This window comes from Cylas formicarius, unplaced genomic scaffold, assembly GCF_029955315.1.
Source record: "Cylas formicarius isolate icCylForm1 unplaced genomic scaffold, icCylForm1.1 PGA_scaffold_7__23_contigs__length_41026272, whole genome shotgun sequence".
Lineage (NCBI taxonomy): Eukaryota > Metazoa > Arthropoda > Insecta > Coleoptera > Brentidae > Cylas > Cylas formicarius.
In genome coordinates this window covers 14,269,860-14,287,503 of record NW_026844352.1, presented here as the reverse complement: position 1 = coordinate 14,287,503, position 17,644 = coordinate 14,269,860, and the positions used below count along the sequence as shown (strand labels likewise).

Genomic DNA, 17,644 nt, shown 5'->3' with positions numbered 1-17,644 from the left:
AAAATATGGACACCCCGACATCGTACTTTTGTTACATGAAGTTTCTAATGATGATTGTCGGTATTTGGGGATTATTCGATCATAACTCATCAAAAATCAGAAAGAAGTTGTACACTACATATTCCGTATTGTTTCACCTGGTGTATCTATCAGCGATGGTGTCAAGTGCTGATATACCCAGTCTACTCAAAACAAATTCCTCGATAGGTACGAAAGTCAACAAAATCACTTCTTATGCGTAGGCTTAGTCTGTGCTTTTAGCAATAGAAAATATGGGAAGATTTATATTTTGTCTTGTAACGATGATCAAAATGGTAATGTGTCGCTCTAAAGGTGTGCTCGACCTGATTGAAGATGGTCTGCGACAAGACCGAGAATTATTTGTTCATGATAATTCCGAAATTAGAAATATATACAGGTGGCACATCAATTTCGACAATAAACTAATTTCCCTGATTATGACGTCAGCCATCCTTGTGGGACTTTCTGTTGCTCTCATTGGTAATGGAATACTATCAAAAGATATTATAATACTGAAGTTATTTTAAGTAAATATTAGTAAATTATAATGTTAATAAAATGAGGCAAATAATGACATTGATCTGGACCTTGAAGATCACTTCAAAGTTCTGTTGTTTGTGCTAAATGCTTATGTGACCTTTTTCTTCACCTACCATGCGTGAAGAAAAACGATAACTTAAATCAATTAGAACAAGAAAAATATCACAACCACTGTTTTAATTTGTTTAAAAATCAATTCGAAATGAACCTGAAGGTCCATGTCAAGCTCAATGTTAAAATTGCTGGCATTTCTGGCTATATTGTTTTAGAAGAAAATGCAGACTAAAATTAATGTAAGCCATCATTAATTGACCGGTGAAAACGAAAAATGCGATACTTTTGATTTCATTTCTTCAGGTGATGTGAATGCTTTGAGACAGTTTAAAACAGGCAACATAACTGAGTCGCGTTTGCCCCTGCATTACTGGTATCCCTTTGATACAGATAAGCACTTTACAGTTGTAATAATCGATCAAAATATCCGTCCTACCTTGGTAATGTTTTGCCTTGGTGTGGTGAGCGCCTTTATCAATTGTTTGATAATTTTCCTGAGAGCGCAGTTGATGGAACTGCAGTTCAATTTTAGAAATTTCGACAAGTACCGATCACATCGGTCACCGGAGGATATCTTAAAATGACTATGTGTTAAACATCAAGTTTTAATCAGGTAAGTGAATATAGTTTGGTTAGTTATTGTTACTTAATTTTTCCAAGCGCCCGTTAAAAGTCTTAATCCCAAATAGCTACTGCAAATGAAGACACTTATCAAAAGAAAGAATGTGTTTTGTAATTAAAATTAAAATTAATAAAAATACTAAAAAAGGAGCTGATAATTTTTCATTCAATGTAACTATATCTTTAGGAAGCTTGATTAAATATCTAAGAGCTTCGGTAGCAGCAATTGTTTTAATCGCAAAGGGCGATGTCGAGCTTCGTTTCTTACTTAGGCTCTTTTTTGTATAGGGATGCAAAACTCTTTATCCACCTGGTAGTAGCAAATTGCCATCCAAATCATTATTTAAAAGATATATTCAGTGCCATATTATAACTATTAAAAATATCTAATATAAATTTAATTGCGTAAGCCTAATTTTTTTGTTACTAAATTATATATTTCGATAACTTAAGAAAATTAAAATTGTATATACCGCAAGTCGTGTGGGGTTGCTAGTCCCCCATCGGGCGCCTCCCCAGGTGGCGGATAGGGGACGCCTCCCAGATATGGGTGGTACCGAGGAAATGAAATACTCGGGGCGGACCAAAACCAGCAATGGAGAACTGCAGCTGGTTACTTCATAACTGTCTCGCTCCTGTCAAGTTGAATATTATCCAGATATATGCCCCAACTGCCGATAAAACGGATGAAGAAATCGAACAGTTTTATAAATCATTAACAAATGTCCTAAAGCAGTTTGATAAACTCATAGGTGGGTTCGGTTTGGGATCAAGGAATGAACGCGGTGACAGATTAAAGCTCTTCGTCGAAGAAGAAGAATATGTAATACTTAATACCTTTTTTACCCTACCGCCACGTCGACTATATACCTGGACATGGTCAAATAAAACAGTGAGAAACCAAATCGACTACATCCTTGTGAATAAAAGATTTAGGAATAGTTGTCTACCCGCGAAGACTTTCCCTGGCGCTGACATCGAATCGGATCATTGCCTTTTGGCGGGAAGATTCAGAATCAAACTGAAGACTGTGAAAAAGAAAACAGTTCGCAAGCAATGGGATATGAGAAGGCTGAAAAAGGAGGACACACGGAAGACAGTGATGAACGTACTGACAGAGAAATTTAAACAACTAGAGGAAGTAGATAACACAGAGGAATGGCTGCAAAAAATGTCTGATTCGTTCGGGAACATCGGAAACGAGCATTTGGTCGCAAACAGGGAGAAAAAGAAAAGCTGGATGACCGATAATATTCTACAACTTATGGAAGACAGGCGGAAAGCGAAAAACGACGACGCAAGGTATAAAAATATTCAAAGAGAAATAAGACGAGAAATAAGAAGTGCAAAGGAAAATTGGCTTGGCGCAAAATGCAGAGAAATAGAGTCGTTAGAACAAAAATGCGACACGTTTAATATGCACAAGAAAGTCAGCGAAGCAGCCGGAATATACAAAACTAATACATCTGGGACACTACATGATGAGAACGGCAAACTGATCACCGACGTCAAAGAGAAAGTGAACACTTGGAAAAATTACATAGAAAACCTTTTTACGCTCACCAGACCAGAAAGTCCTCCAGATTTTAACAATGTAGACAGGCTACCAATAACAGTAGACGAGGTCACGAAGGCTGTATCCCAGCTAAAAGACGGCAAGGCGCCCGGTCCGGATGGCACACACTCTGAATTTGTAAAAATGCTTGATGCGGACGGCATTAGACAACTAACAAGAGTATTGAATAACATATACCGAAGATGTGGTTAAAATCGACTTTTATACTTTTGACAAAAAGCCGTCATGCAAAGAGGTGTAATAATTACCGGGCCATCAGCCTTATGAGCCACCTCCTCAAACTCTTTCTGAAAATAATACACAAGAGAATTTTTAAACAATGCGAAGATCAAATGAGTAGCACACAGTTCGGATTTCGAAACGCGGTAGGTACTAGAGAGGCTCTAGTTAGTGTTCAGGTCCTTTTCCAACGGTGCAGGGACGTCAGTTGCGATGTGTTTGCCTGCTTCATCGACTACCAGAAAGCCTTTGATAACGTGCAACACAACAAACTTATTGAAATTCTAAAGGAGATTGGGTTGGGCGAACAAGACCTACGAATAATTGCCAACTTGTACTGGCAACAAACCGCAACTGTGCGCATCGAAGGAGAGGAGTCGGAGGATACTTTGATAGAAAGAGGGGTCCGTCGGGGCTGTGTGCTGTGGCCTCTACTTTTTAACGTATACTCGGAATGAATTTTTCAAGAGGCTCTGGAAGACACGAACAGTGGATTTAAGATCAACGGCGAGTATATAAACAACATACGATACGCAGATGACACGGTAGTGTTTGCTAATAGCCTAGAGAGTCTCCAAGAGATGATGGTTCGGGCGGTCGAGGTTAGTGAAGGATACGGGCTTTCTCTGAACTTTAAGAAAACAAAATATATGGTTGTGTCAAAAACCAACAACCATGTTGGCCAACTCTCGATAAATAACCAATATATAGAGCGAGTTCAGACTTGTGTATATCTCGGAACAAAAATTAGTGAAACGTGGGATCACTCTCTGGAGATCAAATGCAGAATAGAGAAGGCCAGAGCCGCATTTCTGAAAATGGCAAACTGCCACTGCCAACTAAGATCAGACTATTGAGGTGCTATATCTTTCCAGTGCTACTCTACGGTGTGGAATCCTGGACTTTAACTGAGGCTGCCTGTACAAGAATCGAATCATTTGAGATGTGGTTATATCGACGCATTTTAAGAATCCCATGGATCGACCATATAACCAATCTTAGGGTCCTAGAATGAATGGGTAAAGACAGGGAGGTGCTTCTCTTAATAAAAACACGCAAGCTTGAATATCACACATAATGAGGAATAGCGAGCGGTATGACTTGTTGCAGCTGATTCTGCAGGGCAAAGTGGAAGGCAGGAGGAGGCCTGGTAGACGAAGGATATCGTGGTTGAAGAACTTGCGTACATGGTTCAATACAACAACAGTAGGCCTTCGTGCAGCAGTTGACTAAGTACGCATTGTCATGATGATCGCCAACATTCGTAACGGATAGTTACGAATGTTGTGTACAAGAAGAAGAATATACCGTAAAGTGATTAGTTTGATTAGTGGTTATGTGGAACAGCACCCACGTTTGTTGAATATCGCTGTCATCATGATCATGTGTTTGCAGCATTGTTTCAGTCCATTTAGCAGCAATATCACAATAAGGGAACTATTGATTTATTTATTATTTATTTTTTGGAGAGTTTAGGTGATTATCAGAAATTGCTCCCCATTAAATGACTTAGTGTTAGGGACAAGTAAAGAATTTTCATGTGTTTTTTATCCAAAAAACCTATCAGGTAAATAAACTTGGGAGCATAGAAATCGGCCCACTGTAAATTTTTAATTTTAGTTTTTTTTTGTAGAAACTATTCATCTGTCCTAAAAAATAACCATGCTATTTGGAGGACAATTTAATTTACTTTAGTATGAGTTAAAATATGCGTAGCTACGGTTAAACAAATGAAACGTGTTCATGCAGTAGTATATATATTTTCACATTATTTGCTTTTAACCATTTGAATAGCGTTTAATTGTGTTAGCTTGATGCATACTACACCGCAAAAACCCGCTCAAGTCATCGCTGTCATCGAAAGTGGTTCGCCAGCGAGCTGTTGCTCGACAACTCGATATGACACGCGCAACGGTTCGAAGAGTATGCCAACGGTATGCCGCTTTATTGTGTCAACAATAATAAGAAATCATCACCTTAATGCGGTTTAAGTGCATCACCAATGGTCAATGGACAGTGAGAGAAAGATTGAAGGAAAACAACCTGACTCCAAAAACGACAACAACTATTGGTCCAAAACGTACTCCATCTCATCGACAAGCATCGATGCTTTAGACGGGATCATCTAAATTGGACATTGTTCTCAGATGAGACCAGAATATGCCTTTTCGGTAGTGACCGACCAAAAAAGTGTACCCAAGACCAGGAGAACGATTTGCAGAATGAAGATCGGAGCCTTTATGGAGGTGGTTCCTGCATTATATGGACGCACGAACCGACCATGTGTTGTAAGGACAGGAGGTTTGACAGGTGCTAGGTACATGGGGGACATTTATTTGTATGCATAACAGTGCTAGGCCGCACAACACAAGGATCGTGCAAGAGTACATTACAAAAATCGGTTTTCGAGTTATGAAGAGGCCAGCATGCAGTCCCGACCCCAATCTGATTGAACATTTATGGGATGAGCTAAAACGGAGAATTCGAACTAGACTTCGTACCCAACCTCGATTCCAGAGCTTATTGTTGCAGTAGAGGAAGAGTGGCTTACATTCCACAAGAAACAATAGCGAACTTAATTACATTTATGCCTAATCGAGTAAGAGATGTTATTGGGGCAAGGGGGGGTCATACCCATTCTTAAGAAATAAGTGTTGAATTGCTAATTGTCAATAACCCTATAGTAATAAAAAAAGTTAATTTGACTCGTGCAGTTATTTTACTATGCTGAACCTAAAAAGCAGAAATAAATTTTAATCAATTTAATCTCGCATTAAAGCATATTAAATTGTCTTTCAAACAGCATTTTTTCTTATCTGATCAGAAGTTTCTAAAAAAATGAAATTAAAGTCAAAAGTTCACAATGGGCCGATTTCTATGCAAGCAAGTTTAATTGTTAAAGACAATTCCTTTGGCTTATTTGTCACATTTTTTACATATAAAGGTATTTAATTGATTCTCAATGGCAATGGCAAAGTATTTCGTGGATGTGCACTCTCATCGATGAAAATACAGTATAAGTGACCCAATTAATTAATTATTTTAGGTCCATCGGACAATTTAATGACTCATTAAAAAATATAATCTTGTTGGAATACACGATCGTATCAGTGGCGTTTGGAACGGTAATATTTCAAATGACCGCGGTAAGGAGAACAAGATTGGCCAGTCTATATCCTTATGTCACAAAATCCACATTGCGTTTTGTAGAAAAATCAAATTGTCGTCAACAGTCTGGGATTAATATTCACAACAATACAGTTGCTAGCATTTTCATGGAGCTCGAACGAAATCATTGTGCAGGTACTGCATCTAGGGTGAGAAAGTATCCAAGCGATTAAGAAAACATGTCATTGTAGAGTAAGGAACTAGCTGAGGCACTCTTTGAAAGCAACTGGTGCGATCAAAACAAACCAACCAAAAAACTGATTCAGATTATGATGATGAGATGCCAAAGACCGCTCTGTTTAAGAATCGGTCAACTCGGGCTTATGGATTTAAATGCAGGCATGTCGGTAAGAAAATGATAATGACGATGATTTAAAAAGTATAAACATATGAAACATTTGACTGTTGACTAACTATTTTAAGCACTGGCCACCGCAGAGAATAAAGACGAGATTTTTTTGAAAATATGTTAGGCAAAATAAAAATTATCTTTAAAAATTCAAATTTTAAGGTAAAATTAATTTCTTGACCATTTTTTAGCAAATTTAGATCTACCCGAAATAAAGCTGATTGATTTAATAGATAATATGGATCTCTGACGAAGACTTAGCAGTTGTGCAGTTACTAGAAAATGTAATTATTTTGAGCGTTCGCACGTAATTTTTAAAAAACTAAACACAGAAATCAGGTCACAAATTCTTTTTGCTTTATTATTTTCATTTGTTATCTTGGTTAGCTTTTTTTATAATTGGTTAATATAATAATAATTTAATAAACAATAACAATAAGTTTAAGCTTAGTACATGTGAGATTAAAATTATAGCGAGGCTAGCAACATATCTTATTTTTTCTATATCATATAATTCACTTTTTTGAGCAGTCTGTAGAATATTGAGAAATTATCCATTTTTAAAATAATAATTGTATATTTTGTTGCATTTGTTAACCTAAAGTCTCTAAAAGTTGCAATTGTTTTGTCTCAAAATATAGTACTAATCATTTGCGAAATCAAGTGTTACTATGAGTTTAGTTTAGTGTTTTTTTTTCAAAGAAACTTCCACAGGCTACTGTAATGCTTTTTACAAAACTTCTGGATTCCTCTTGCGTCGGTTTTTGCTTAGTTGAAATTGCTGACGTTTCGCCAATCACCCTGTTGACTTCTTCAGAGCTTGATTGAAACAGTTTCAGTCAAGCTCTGAAGAAGCCAACAGGATGATGGAGTAATCCAGAAGTTTTGTAAAAAGCATTAGTTTAGTGTAGTTACCAATGTTTTTTTATTATGTTGCAGAGACTTAAATTGGGATATTCATATACATCTATCATGTCAAAATGAAGATGACTCAGAAGAAAGAAAAATATTTCAAGGCAACATAAGGCGATTTTATATTTTGTTGTGATGTTACAAATTAAGAAAAAATGAATTATTGGTTAAACCATTACAGGAAACATGGGGTCCCTAGAATTAAATTTTGATATTTCACCTAAATAGTAAGCAATATTTTTTGTAGTGGCACAAAATAAACGCAGCTTCAACAAATGTTTTGTGCTCCTTACTCTGAAATATCCAATTACGCAGATTTCGGAAAATGTCACTAAAAGACGTCAAATTTGTTACACACTGTCGCGGGTCGCTGGCTTGGAAACGATCGGATATTTTCGATAGATTTTAGCCGGTGTTTTGACGTTTGACACTTTTGACGGTCGCGTTACACATCACTCGGTGAATGTGTTAGTATTGTTTGACCAAAAATGCCTAAAAGCTAATGGTCGTAGATAAAACATAGTGACTAAATTGTAAAGTATCGCAGAAAATATATGTGTTTTGTTTTGTAACAAACAAAACAAATGCAGTTTTCTTTCTTTTTTTTATCATATATATTGTGATGCTATATGCTTTTCTGTGGCTTCAGTTTTCGCTATCGATGTTCTGTCTCTATATTCGTGTTGTTTAAAGTGAGTTTTGTCAAACTTGTGGCACAATATACTATTGTTGAAAATATTGCGCTTATAAGTTTTGTTTACAAACTGATATTTTTGAATATGATTTTATTATTTTACAAATCATTGCTGTGGGGTGTCAGTTAGAGGTTATTTGGAGATAGATTGTGAAAATGCACGTCATTTGTCAATTTAACAATACTGATTTTGCATAATATGGTTTGCTTGGTACAGAATAGATTAATTAAATTGTCTAAAAATTCGACACCATTGACAACTTTGCGACGCCTAAAAGAAAACTAATAAAGGTGTTTAATTTAATTAGCGTACCAGCTTGTCAAATGTGTACAGTAAAAATATGCAAAACATTTTATGTTTGACCGTGTAGGCGATTTTGTGTCGCGTAAAAAAATATGTGGGATATAGTTCATTTAGCTCTTTACTAAGACTAGGCAGCTTGAATTTTTTAAACGATCGGAGGAGTTTCATTAAAGACAGCAAAACTTACTTTATATTCCACATGTTGTTAACGCGGCACAAAATCGTCTACATAATAATTATTTGATAAAAGTACTTTTTTCTATACCTTCAACGGTTCAAAAATTACAAACTGATTATAGAGAGCAAAATTTTCTTCACATTCCACAATTTTTAGATCAAAGTATCTTTTTCGACATCTTCAACAGCTCAAAAATTACAAGTCTTCTTAAGAAGAGCAAAATTAACTCTATATTCTACATGTGGTGATCTACAGGATGAAACTCACAATTTTTTGATACCGTGGGTCAAAAAAGCACAAGTAGTCTTGTAAATGAAATTAAAAATTAAAATTAACTTCTTATTTTACGTATTTTTGATGCGGCACAAACTCGTATTGAGTGAAACAGACCATTTTTGATAAAAGTGTCTTTTCGACACTTTCGACTGTGAAAAATTACAGTCTGCCTAGTTCTATTCAAGAGAGCTAAATTAGCTTCATAAAACAACTTACGAAGCACACAATCTCCTACAGGGTGAAATATTCAATTTTTTCTTTATATGTTTCATATATGTTTGTGTGTAGTTCTTCACGTGTGTTCATTCGTGCTTTGTTTAGTTCCGAATTACATTAAAATCGTTTAAAAGTCTTCGGATATATGTAAACACAGTATTTTTACGCCCCTATTGCGGACAGGAGGTGGGGAATAAAACTGTTAGGTGGAGAATTCCTTGAGAATCTTGTGTACCAATTTTTACGAAAGCTCATACCCCAAGAGCCGCCTCCAATGTTTCGTTTTTTTATTACAACGTGGCCTTTAAAAAATGAAAGGTTCATTAACCTACCGAAATGTTGAAAAGGAATGTAAACAAACTCAACAAATTAAACCACCCGTACCGGCAGGAGAAATCCCTAATAGCGCTAGTCAATGCAAAATGAAAATATGTTTTCCCTTTTATTATTGCACATCGCATGTCACATAATATTGGTTTACCAATTGCTTTTGGTTTATTGTACATTCATGTCTTCTACCTTGTTATTAGGCCGGATAAGGTCCGCGGAATCGCACGATATCAGTGGCGCAACAATCTGATTTGGATTGGTCTACATGGTCGCTCTAAAAGATCGACACAGAGCTTCTAGTTCAAAGGAAGTCGACTTAATTACATTTACCTTAACAGTTATCAAATAAAATAAAAATTACATTTACTTTCAATATGTGATTTGATTACCTCCAACTAAATTATCATGAATTTGAATCTTTATGTCAGTTTTAACCAATTAGATTTTCTGGCAGAGATATAATTTAAATAATGACATGTTAAACACGTGATTCAAGTTGTTTAAATAGTTAAAATTTTCATAATCAAATTTTTATGGACGCCCCTCAATTGGTCTCCATCTTTTCAGCGGAGACATATTGATTTAGGTTGTAATATATATGAGAGATAAATCACTAGCAATTTTATATTATGTTATGGTAGTGGTCTTGAAAACATGGACACCCCGACATCATACTTTTCTTACATGAAGTTTCTAATGGTGACTGTCGGTATTTGTGGATTATTCGATTATAATTCATCAAAAATCAGAAAGAAGTTCTACACTACATATTCTGTATTGTTTCACCTGGTGTATCTATCAGCGATGGTGTCGTTAAGTGCTGATATACCCAGGCTACTCAGAACAAATTCCTCGATAGGTACAAAAGTCAACAAAAGCACTTCTTATACGTGGGCTTAGTCTGTACTTTTAGCAATAGAAAACATGGGAAGATTTATATTTTGTCTTGTAACGATGATTAAAATGGTAATGTGTCGCTCGAAAGGTGTGCTCAACCTGATCGAAGACGCTTTGCGACAAGACCGCGAATTGTTTGTTCAAGATGACCCCGAAATTAGAAATATATACAGGTGGCACGTCAATTTCGACAATAAACTAATTTCCCTGCTAATCACATCCGCGATTATTGTAGGACTTTCTGTTGCGGTTATTGGTAAGGGAATACCATCACAAGATTTATATAATAATTGAGTTAGTTAAGTAAATAATAGAAAATTGCAACGTTAATAAAATGAGGCAAATAATGATCTGAACTGTGACCTTTACATGGACCTTGAAGATCATTTCGAGGCTGAGATGTTTGTGTCAGTACCGCAGCTGAAGATAAACGATAACATCGAATGCAAAACAAATTTTGCAGACACAGATATTCCCTGCGAAATTAGAACAAAGAAAATATCAAGCGATTTACAAATAATCTAGCTAAAAAAACCGGCTTTATTGTTTTAGAAAAAAAAACAGAACTAAATTATTTTGTGTCATAATTAATTGACCGATGCTACTGGAAACGAAAAATGCAACACTTTTGATTTCATCTTTTCAGGTGATGCGAATGCTTTGAAGCAGTTTACAAAAGGCAATATAACCAAGTCACGTTTTCCCGTGCACTACTGGTATCCCTTTGATACACACGAGCATTTCACATTTGTAATAATCGATCAAAACATCCGTCCTACCCTAGTGTTGTTTTGCCTTGGTGTGGTGAGCGCCTTTATCAATTGTTTGATCATTTTCTTGAGGGCTCAGCTGATGGAACTTCAGATCAATTTTAGAAATTTCGACAAGTGTCGATCGCATCGATCAACGGAACATGTCTTAAAACTACTTTGTGTTAAACATCAAGGATTAATCGAGTAAGGAAATATAATTATTATTCCTTAATTTTTAAAATTCAACTGAACATCATGAATTTACAGCATAATGAAAATTAGGACTTCTCATGGATAGTGATATGAGATTTCAATCGCACGTTAAAACTCTTAATTCGAAACAGTAACCATAAATTAAGACTCATCAAAACAAAGACACACAAAACAAAAAAACAGTAATTATATAGGATAGAGAGTTTGCGACTTGATGATTCTGAATCGCTTAAACTACTGAAATCGGAGTATCTTCGAGATGACGCTGCGTTCGATTTAGCAACAACTTTAGCAAGGTCAATCATATCTCTGAGGCCTTTGCTCGCAGCTACGTTTCTTACATTGGTCCATAATATTTTACAAACTTTTTTTCATGAGTGTAAAAAACTGAAAAACTGAAATTACCTTCTACATTCGTATTTAAGGCATATTCAGTCCCCACATTAAAAGTATTAATATTAAAGTAAAGTATATTAAAAAAATATAAATTAAATTATGTTGGCCTAATTGTCTTGTCATAAATTTGGTGATCAATCCTCTTAGGTTATTTGTCAAATTCCTCACTTTATCTGATTTTCTATAGTAAAGGGATGTGCACTACCATTATGCGCACTTTCATAAGTGTTCCATATTCCGTTGTCGCGATTTGATAATAAAAATCGATAGGTCCGTCTCGCATTTTTGGATTTGGATTTTTTTATATTACCGAAATGAAGGTTTTTATCGTTTTAAAACAGTCGATACAGCACAAGTGAACCATCACATTAATTAATACTTACTATTTACAAAACTTCTGCATTCCTCTTACGTCGGTTGATGTGGGATCGAACTGACGTTTCGCCAATAAATCTTCGCCGTACCTGTCTATACAATGTTTGAGGGGGGCGGCGCTAAATGAGGGGCATAAACATTGTCTCGGATTCTCATACTGGTGACAGGTAAAGGCCTCAGACGCGGTTAAGATTGTTTGATTGCTTATAGATTTCTACACATTCTCGGATTTTTCATTGGTAGAAGAATTGATTACACTCAAGAATTTTAGTTTTATCGAATAAAATTTTATGTCCGGTTTCGTGATTGTGTTCCGCAAGTGCTGATGAGTTTATTTCTTATATGTGGCAAAGAATACCAATGCATGGAATGTTTAAAGTCCTGGTACCTCAAACGGCATTTTGTCTTTGACGGATCGAAGATGTTGAGGCATTCTGGCAACTTTTGATAAGAAGTAAGAAAGGACAACAGTCGCATGTGTGGGGTTGCTGAGCAGATGTAAGATGTTTCAGTTCTGGGTTCAGTGACCGATGATTTCTGGGCTGAATGGTGTTTGCAGAATTGCAGAAATTGCAGAACCCAGAATTAAAACACCTCATATCTTCTCTACTCTCTAACAATTTCCACATTAGTGTTCCATCATAAAATACACTTCACCACAACTTTCCCAAGACATTGAGTCCGACAAAGTTCTTAAGGATTGTAACGTCAAAACCACATTTACCACTTGTCTAAAAATTTCTCTTCGAACCGTTTGAGATACTAGGAGTTTACATCATTCCATGGATGGAGACTGGACGGAAAATATCAACTACAAAGACTAAGACAAATAAACTCGTCAGCAGTTGCCGAACAGAATAACGAAACCAGACAGAAAATTTTATTCGATGAAACTAAAATTCTTGAGTGTAATCAATTCTTCTGCCAACGAAAAATCCGAGAATCTATAGAAATCAATAAGCAATCAAACAATCTTAACCGCTATTGATGTCTTGACCTGTCACTTCTTTAGGTCCGCCCCCTCAAACAATATATAAGCAGGTACAGAGTAGAATGCGAGCCAGTTTCAGTTAAGCTCTGAAGAAGCCAATAGGATGATTAGCGAAACCTCGGCAAGTTCGATTCATCAACAACCAACGCAGGAGGAATCCAAAAGTTTTGTGAATAGTATTACAGTAGGCTGTTTCATTGAAAAATTAATTATTAATTAATTAATTCAGATCCATCGGACAATTTAAAGACTCATTAAAAAATATAATCTTGTTGGAATACACGATCGTGTCAGTGGCGTTTGGAACGGTAATATTTCAAATGACCGCGGTAAGGAGAACGAGATTGGTCTTAATCTACATATAAGTGTCACAAAATTCACATTGCCTTTTGTAGAAAAGTCATATTGTCGTCAACAGTTTGGCTTTAATATTCACATGAATACAGTTGCTCACATTTTCATGGAGTTCGAACGAAATCATTGTGCAGGTACCGCCTCCACGGAGGAAAAGTATCCAAACGATTGAGAAAACATATCATTCTAGAGTACGGAACTAGCTGCCGCACTTTTTGAAAGCAACTGGTGCGATCAAAGCAAACCAACCAAAAAACTAATTCAGATTATGATGATGAGATGCCAAAGATCGCTCTGTTTAAGAATCGGTCAACTCGGGGTTATGGATTTAAATGCAGGCATGTCGGTAAGAAGATGATGATTATGAAGATTTTAAATCCCTTAACCTTTAATCTGGCGTATTAAATGATATAGAGATAAATAGATTCACTATTTTATACAGTAGCACCCGCATTGAATGTAGACTAGATTGTTTTGGACAAATTATATCCACGGCACTGTTTTTCTAAAAATAAAAAATGATTATAATTAAAATCCATGTTAAGATAAATCTCACTTTTTAACTTTTTTTGACAAACTTAAACTTTTCAAGCAGTCCGTATAGGTCTACCAATTATAGAAACACGATTGAACTTTTCTAAGCTAAACAAACGTTACAGTCTAGATGTGTGTATCCAGAAAAAAATGTTATCTTGGTTAATCTTTGTCATAATCAATAAACACGCGAAACATAGTGTAGTCTGGATAAAAATTACATTTCAGAAAAACTAATTATGTAGCCAACATGGGATTGAAATGTTGCAAACTACATGTAGCAGATTCTAGTGTTCAATTTGATAATTACCACTTATCAGTATAGTAGGCTATCTTTACTATTTCGATAGTAAACTTTTAAATGAATCTCTCTTTTTTAAACAGTCTGTGATAAGAAATTAGGACATTATCCATTTTTTTAAAATAATCCGATAATTTGGTTTAATTCGTTTATTCAAATGTCGCTAGAGTTCTGTCCCAAAATCATTATTAATTTTGCCACATTATTTTCGAAAATGAAATGCTACTATGGGTTTAGTTTGCGTATAGGTGCTAATATTTTCTAATGTTTCAGAGACTTAAATTGGGATATTCATACACATCTATCATGTCCAAATGAGTGCTGACTTAGAAGAGAGAGAGAAGTCAAGTCAAATGAAATATTATGTAAAGTGCCATTAAAAATTTAGGGAAAATGCATTACTGGTTAAATTATTATAGTAAACATGTGCACAATGGAGTATATTATAATATTTCATATAAATAGCAACATTTTTGTGCAAACTAAACGCACATTCAATAAGTTTTTTCTACTCTCTAGGATAAAATAGTTAATTATGCAGATAGTGTCATTTTATATCTCAACTTTTTTACCTACGGTCGCGAGCATATATTAGTACTATACTACTACTCCTACCAGACATATAAAGGCCCTGGCTATGCCGATGATAAAGGAACTTATGTATATACGCGAGATTTAAAATTTCGTTTTCAACCAATGAACTTGCGGCATTGAACAACCAACATGGTCACTCACAGATCGTCAGTAAGTTTGGATGCGGCATTTTAACGGTAGATTTTTTGCAAAATATTCCTACATGTCATTAAATGTTCTGGAAAAACTAGTTCAGTGTGCAGGTTAGTGGGTAAACTGTAGAGGTATGGGTGTAAAATCATAACCTATAATATAATAATCATATAAACTTAGTATCTTGGAAACATTTTATAGATTTCCTTGCTCTACAATAACGTATAAAAATAACTGTCAAGAGAAATTGTTGGAAATTATATTATAACAATTTATAGTTGATTTGGTCACTTGTATGTAGCAAAAAAAATTATAATATCTATATGTAATAAAGGTTCCAAACTTTGTTCCTACTTAACCTCAACTCATGATTAGATATATGAAACACCCAGTATACTGACCTTAGATTCACAAGGATTTTTTACTGAGATCTCTGCAGACAGCGTTTTAGATAAACTTAATTTAAAAAAAATGAAAAACACAGATTTTAATAATTAAAGTCGGATCTCTGCTCATTTCTTCCTAAGCTCGTCAGTCCAATTAACTGATATGATTGTATCACTTAACCTGACTGACAAGCTTAGGAAACGACGCGTAATCAAAATTAAAATCCTGTTTGAAAGTAAAAAACGCACTGAAAAATGTATAAAAAAAAATTATAAAATTGTTTTGGAAAGCATATTTTATTTTTAATACCGATAAATACATAAATTTAAGAAGACAACTACAGAGTGAAACCCCTTAAGTTGGTGGATCAGATCTTATCTGCAGAAATGCTGAATTTCAACTTTACGCTTCTTGCGAGCTTCCATTCCTTCAAAAAATTCCTTAATATCTTCTTCTCTCACAATTTTCTTATTTTCTGCAAATTTTTTCAAAAACGTTCCCAAATTTTCTTTCAATTCATTGTAACCAGCAATCATTTCAATCAGCTGGACTCTGTCCATAGAATTCATTACTTTCTTATTCTGATCTTCAACCACTTGATTAGCTTTTGCTTTGCCCTTTTCTTCATACAGATGAACAGGATCTTCTTGATCTAATAGAAAAGCTGCATCCTCATTTTCATACATTTTAAGACAGTCATCGCATGTGCATAGCTGCTTCCTCCATGCATGCTGCAAATAAGCATATATAGTTATTGTGCAATTAATTCAGAAAAACAATCAGAAACTCACCTCAGCCCAGAATTTGGCAGTAGCTCGATCTGCCTTTTTTATTGGTTTCTTACAAGCATTCTTGTTGTCTTCACAAGACATCTCAGATGCCTTTTCTTCTTCACAACTTGTGGTTGTTACATCTACACTTCCGTCTTCACTTGTTTTACAAACAGCATTTGTTGTGAGACCATCATAGTGTAAAAGAAATTCATGTTTTGTAACACATTGCTCACATGTCATTTCTAAAAATATAATACCAAAAAAATGATATAAGATCTTTGCCCAATTTCAAATTTGAATAACATAAAATTTGACTTTCTTTTCCAAGTTTTGTTTAAGTAAAACAAATAATTAATTGCATTCGCCTAATGTTCTACTGGAATATCCACAAAAAAGCTTTACTGAAAAATAAAATGCACATACTCATCAGCATTATTATTAAAGGAGCACTCTTAAATGTACACAGCAGGTCAAAGTTTTAATAAATAATGGAAACTTCTCAAATACTACAGTTACAATACAGATTAAACCAACAAATAAGTACTAATAAATTACTCAAAGCTCTTGTAAATCTAGCAACTATGAATTTAAATAAAATGATATTAATGTGAATAAAATAAGTGTCCATTTGCTTGGCTTTAGAAATATTCCTTACCTGCAAAATTGCTTGGAACTTCTATACCTAAATGCCGAGAATGATACCAATCTTCACAAATGATACACTGAATCATCTCATCAGGTACTGGATCTTCTGGATCAGGAAATGGACGATGACAAACACAATAAGTACCAGAAAAATTCTGATTGTAGACATTCAAATCATTGAAATCATTCTTATCCTCTTGTAAAGTGCATTTCAGCTCAACTTGGGAAAATTTGCTATTTCCACAATCACAGCGAAAATTTCTTTTGGTGTACAACTCAATGAGGTCGTGCCCATCGTGACAATGAAAACTGCACGCCAGACAAACACCAGCCCCTTTCTCTGGGTCATCTTTAGCTTCTGGAATGCAAGTTAGGCAAGAGTACAAAGCTTGCCGTTTTAAATAACCCTGCAAGGGGTTCATTTAAATATAAATTTATGGCCAGGTTATCTAGTCTTACCTCGGCGTAAGAGCATGCTTTATCATTAGCAGCTCCTAAAACTGCTGCAGCATTTGCGATTAACTCATCTTCTAACTCCAATACCTCATTTAATGTTAATGTTACGACTTCCGGATCTTCTCGACTTGATGCAGTATTTTCAGGGACATTTGCTTGTTCAGACATATTTACTTGAATTGTTTAGTACATTGAATTTAAGAAATATGTTACGTTGAAATGGCGTCCTTAATTCACAATTTCACCGGCAGACCATCACAAAAATGCCGGGAAATGTAATTTGACTTTGCACCTTACTTGTGGATAGTTAAGGTTGCTTCTTCTTTTCTTTTTTTAACATTAAGGGACGCGCATCCGTCTGGTCTAGAAGACAAAGCAAAAGAAGA

The 17,644-nt window shown here is 35.2% G+C and overlaps 1 protein-coding gene and 1 long non-coding RNA gene across 2 annotated transcripts; one reads left to right on the top strand and one right to left on the bottom strand.

Moving 5' to 3' along the window:
• Positions 1–6: 6 nt before the first annotated feature.
• On the top strand, positions 7–7,717 carry LOC132705497 (uncharacterized). The gene is made up of 7 exons (XR_009619443.1): positions 7–207; positions 262–501; positions 919–1,228; positions 6,078–6,177; positions 6,242–6,334; positions 6,391–6,546; positions 7,488–7,717. It is a non-coding gene; the product is annotated as an uncharacterized LOC132705497 (long non-coding RNA).
• Positions 7,718–15,661: 7,944 nt separating this feature from the next.
• Positions 15,662–17,575, bottom strand: LOC132704881 (putative E3 ubiquitin-protein ligase UBR7). The gene is made up of 4 exons (XM_060675186.1): positions 17,262–17,575; positions 16,813–17,209; positions 16,176–16,399; positions 15,662–16,115 (listed from the first exon to the last, which is right to left on the bottom strand). The coding sequence occupies exons 1-4, from the start codon at positions 17,424–17,426 to the stop codon at positions 15,759–15,761; spliced, it is 1,143 nt and encodes a 380-aa protein (XP_060531169.1). The 5' UTR covers positions 17,427–17,575; the 3' UTR covers positions 15,662–15,758.
• Between the last annotated feature and the right edge of the window lie 69 nt (positions 17,576–17,644).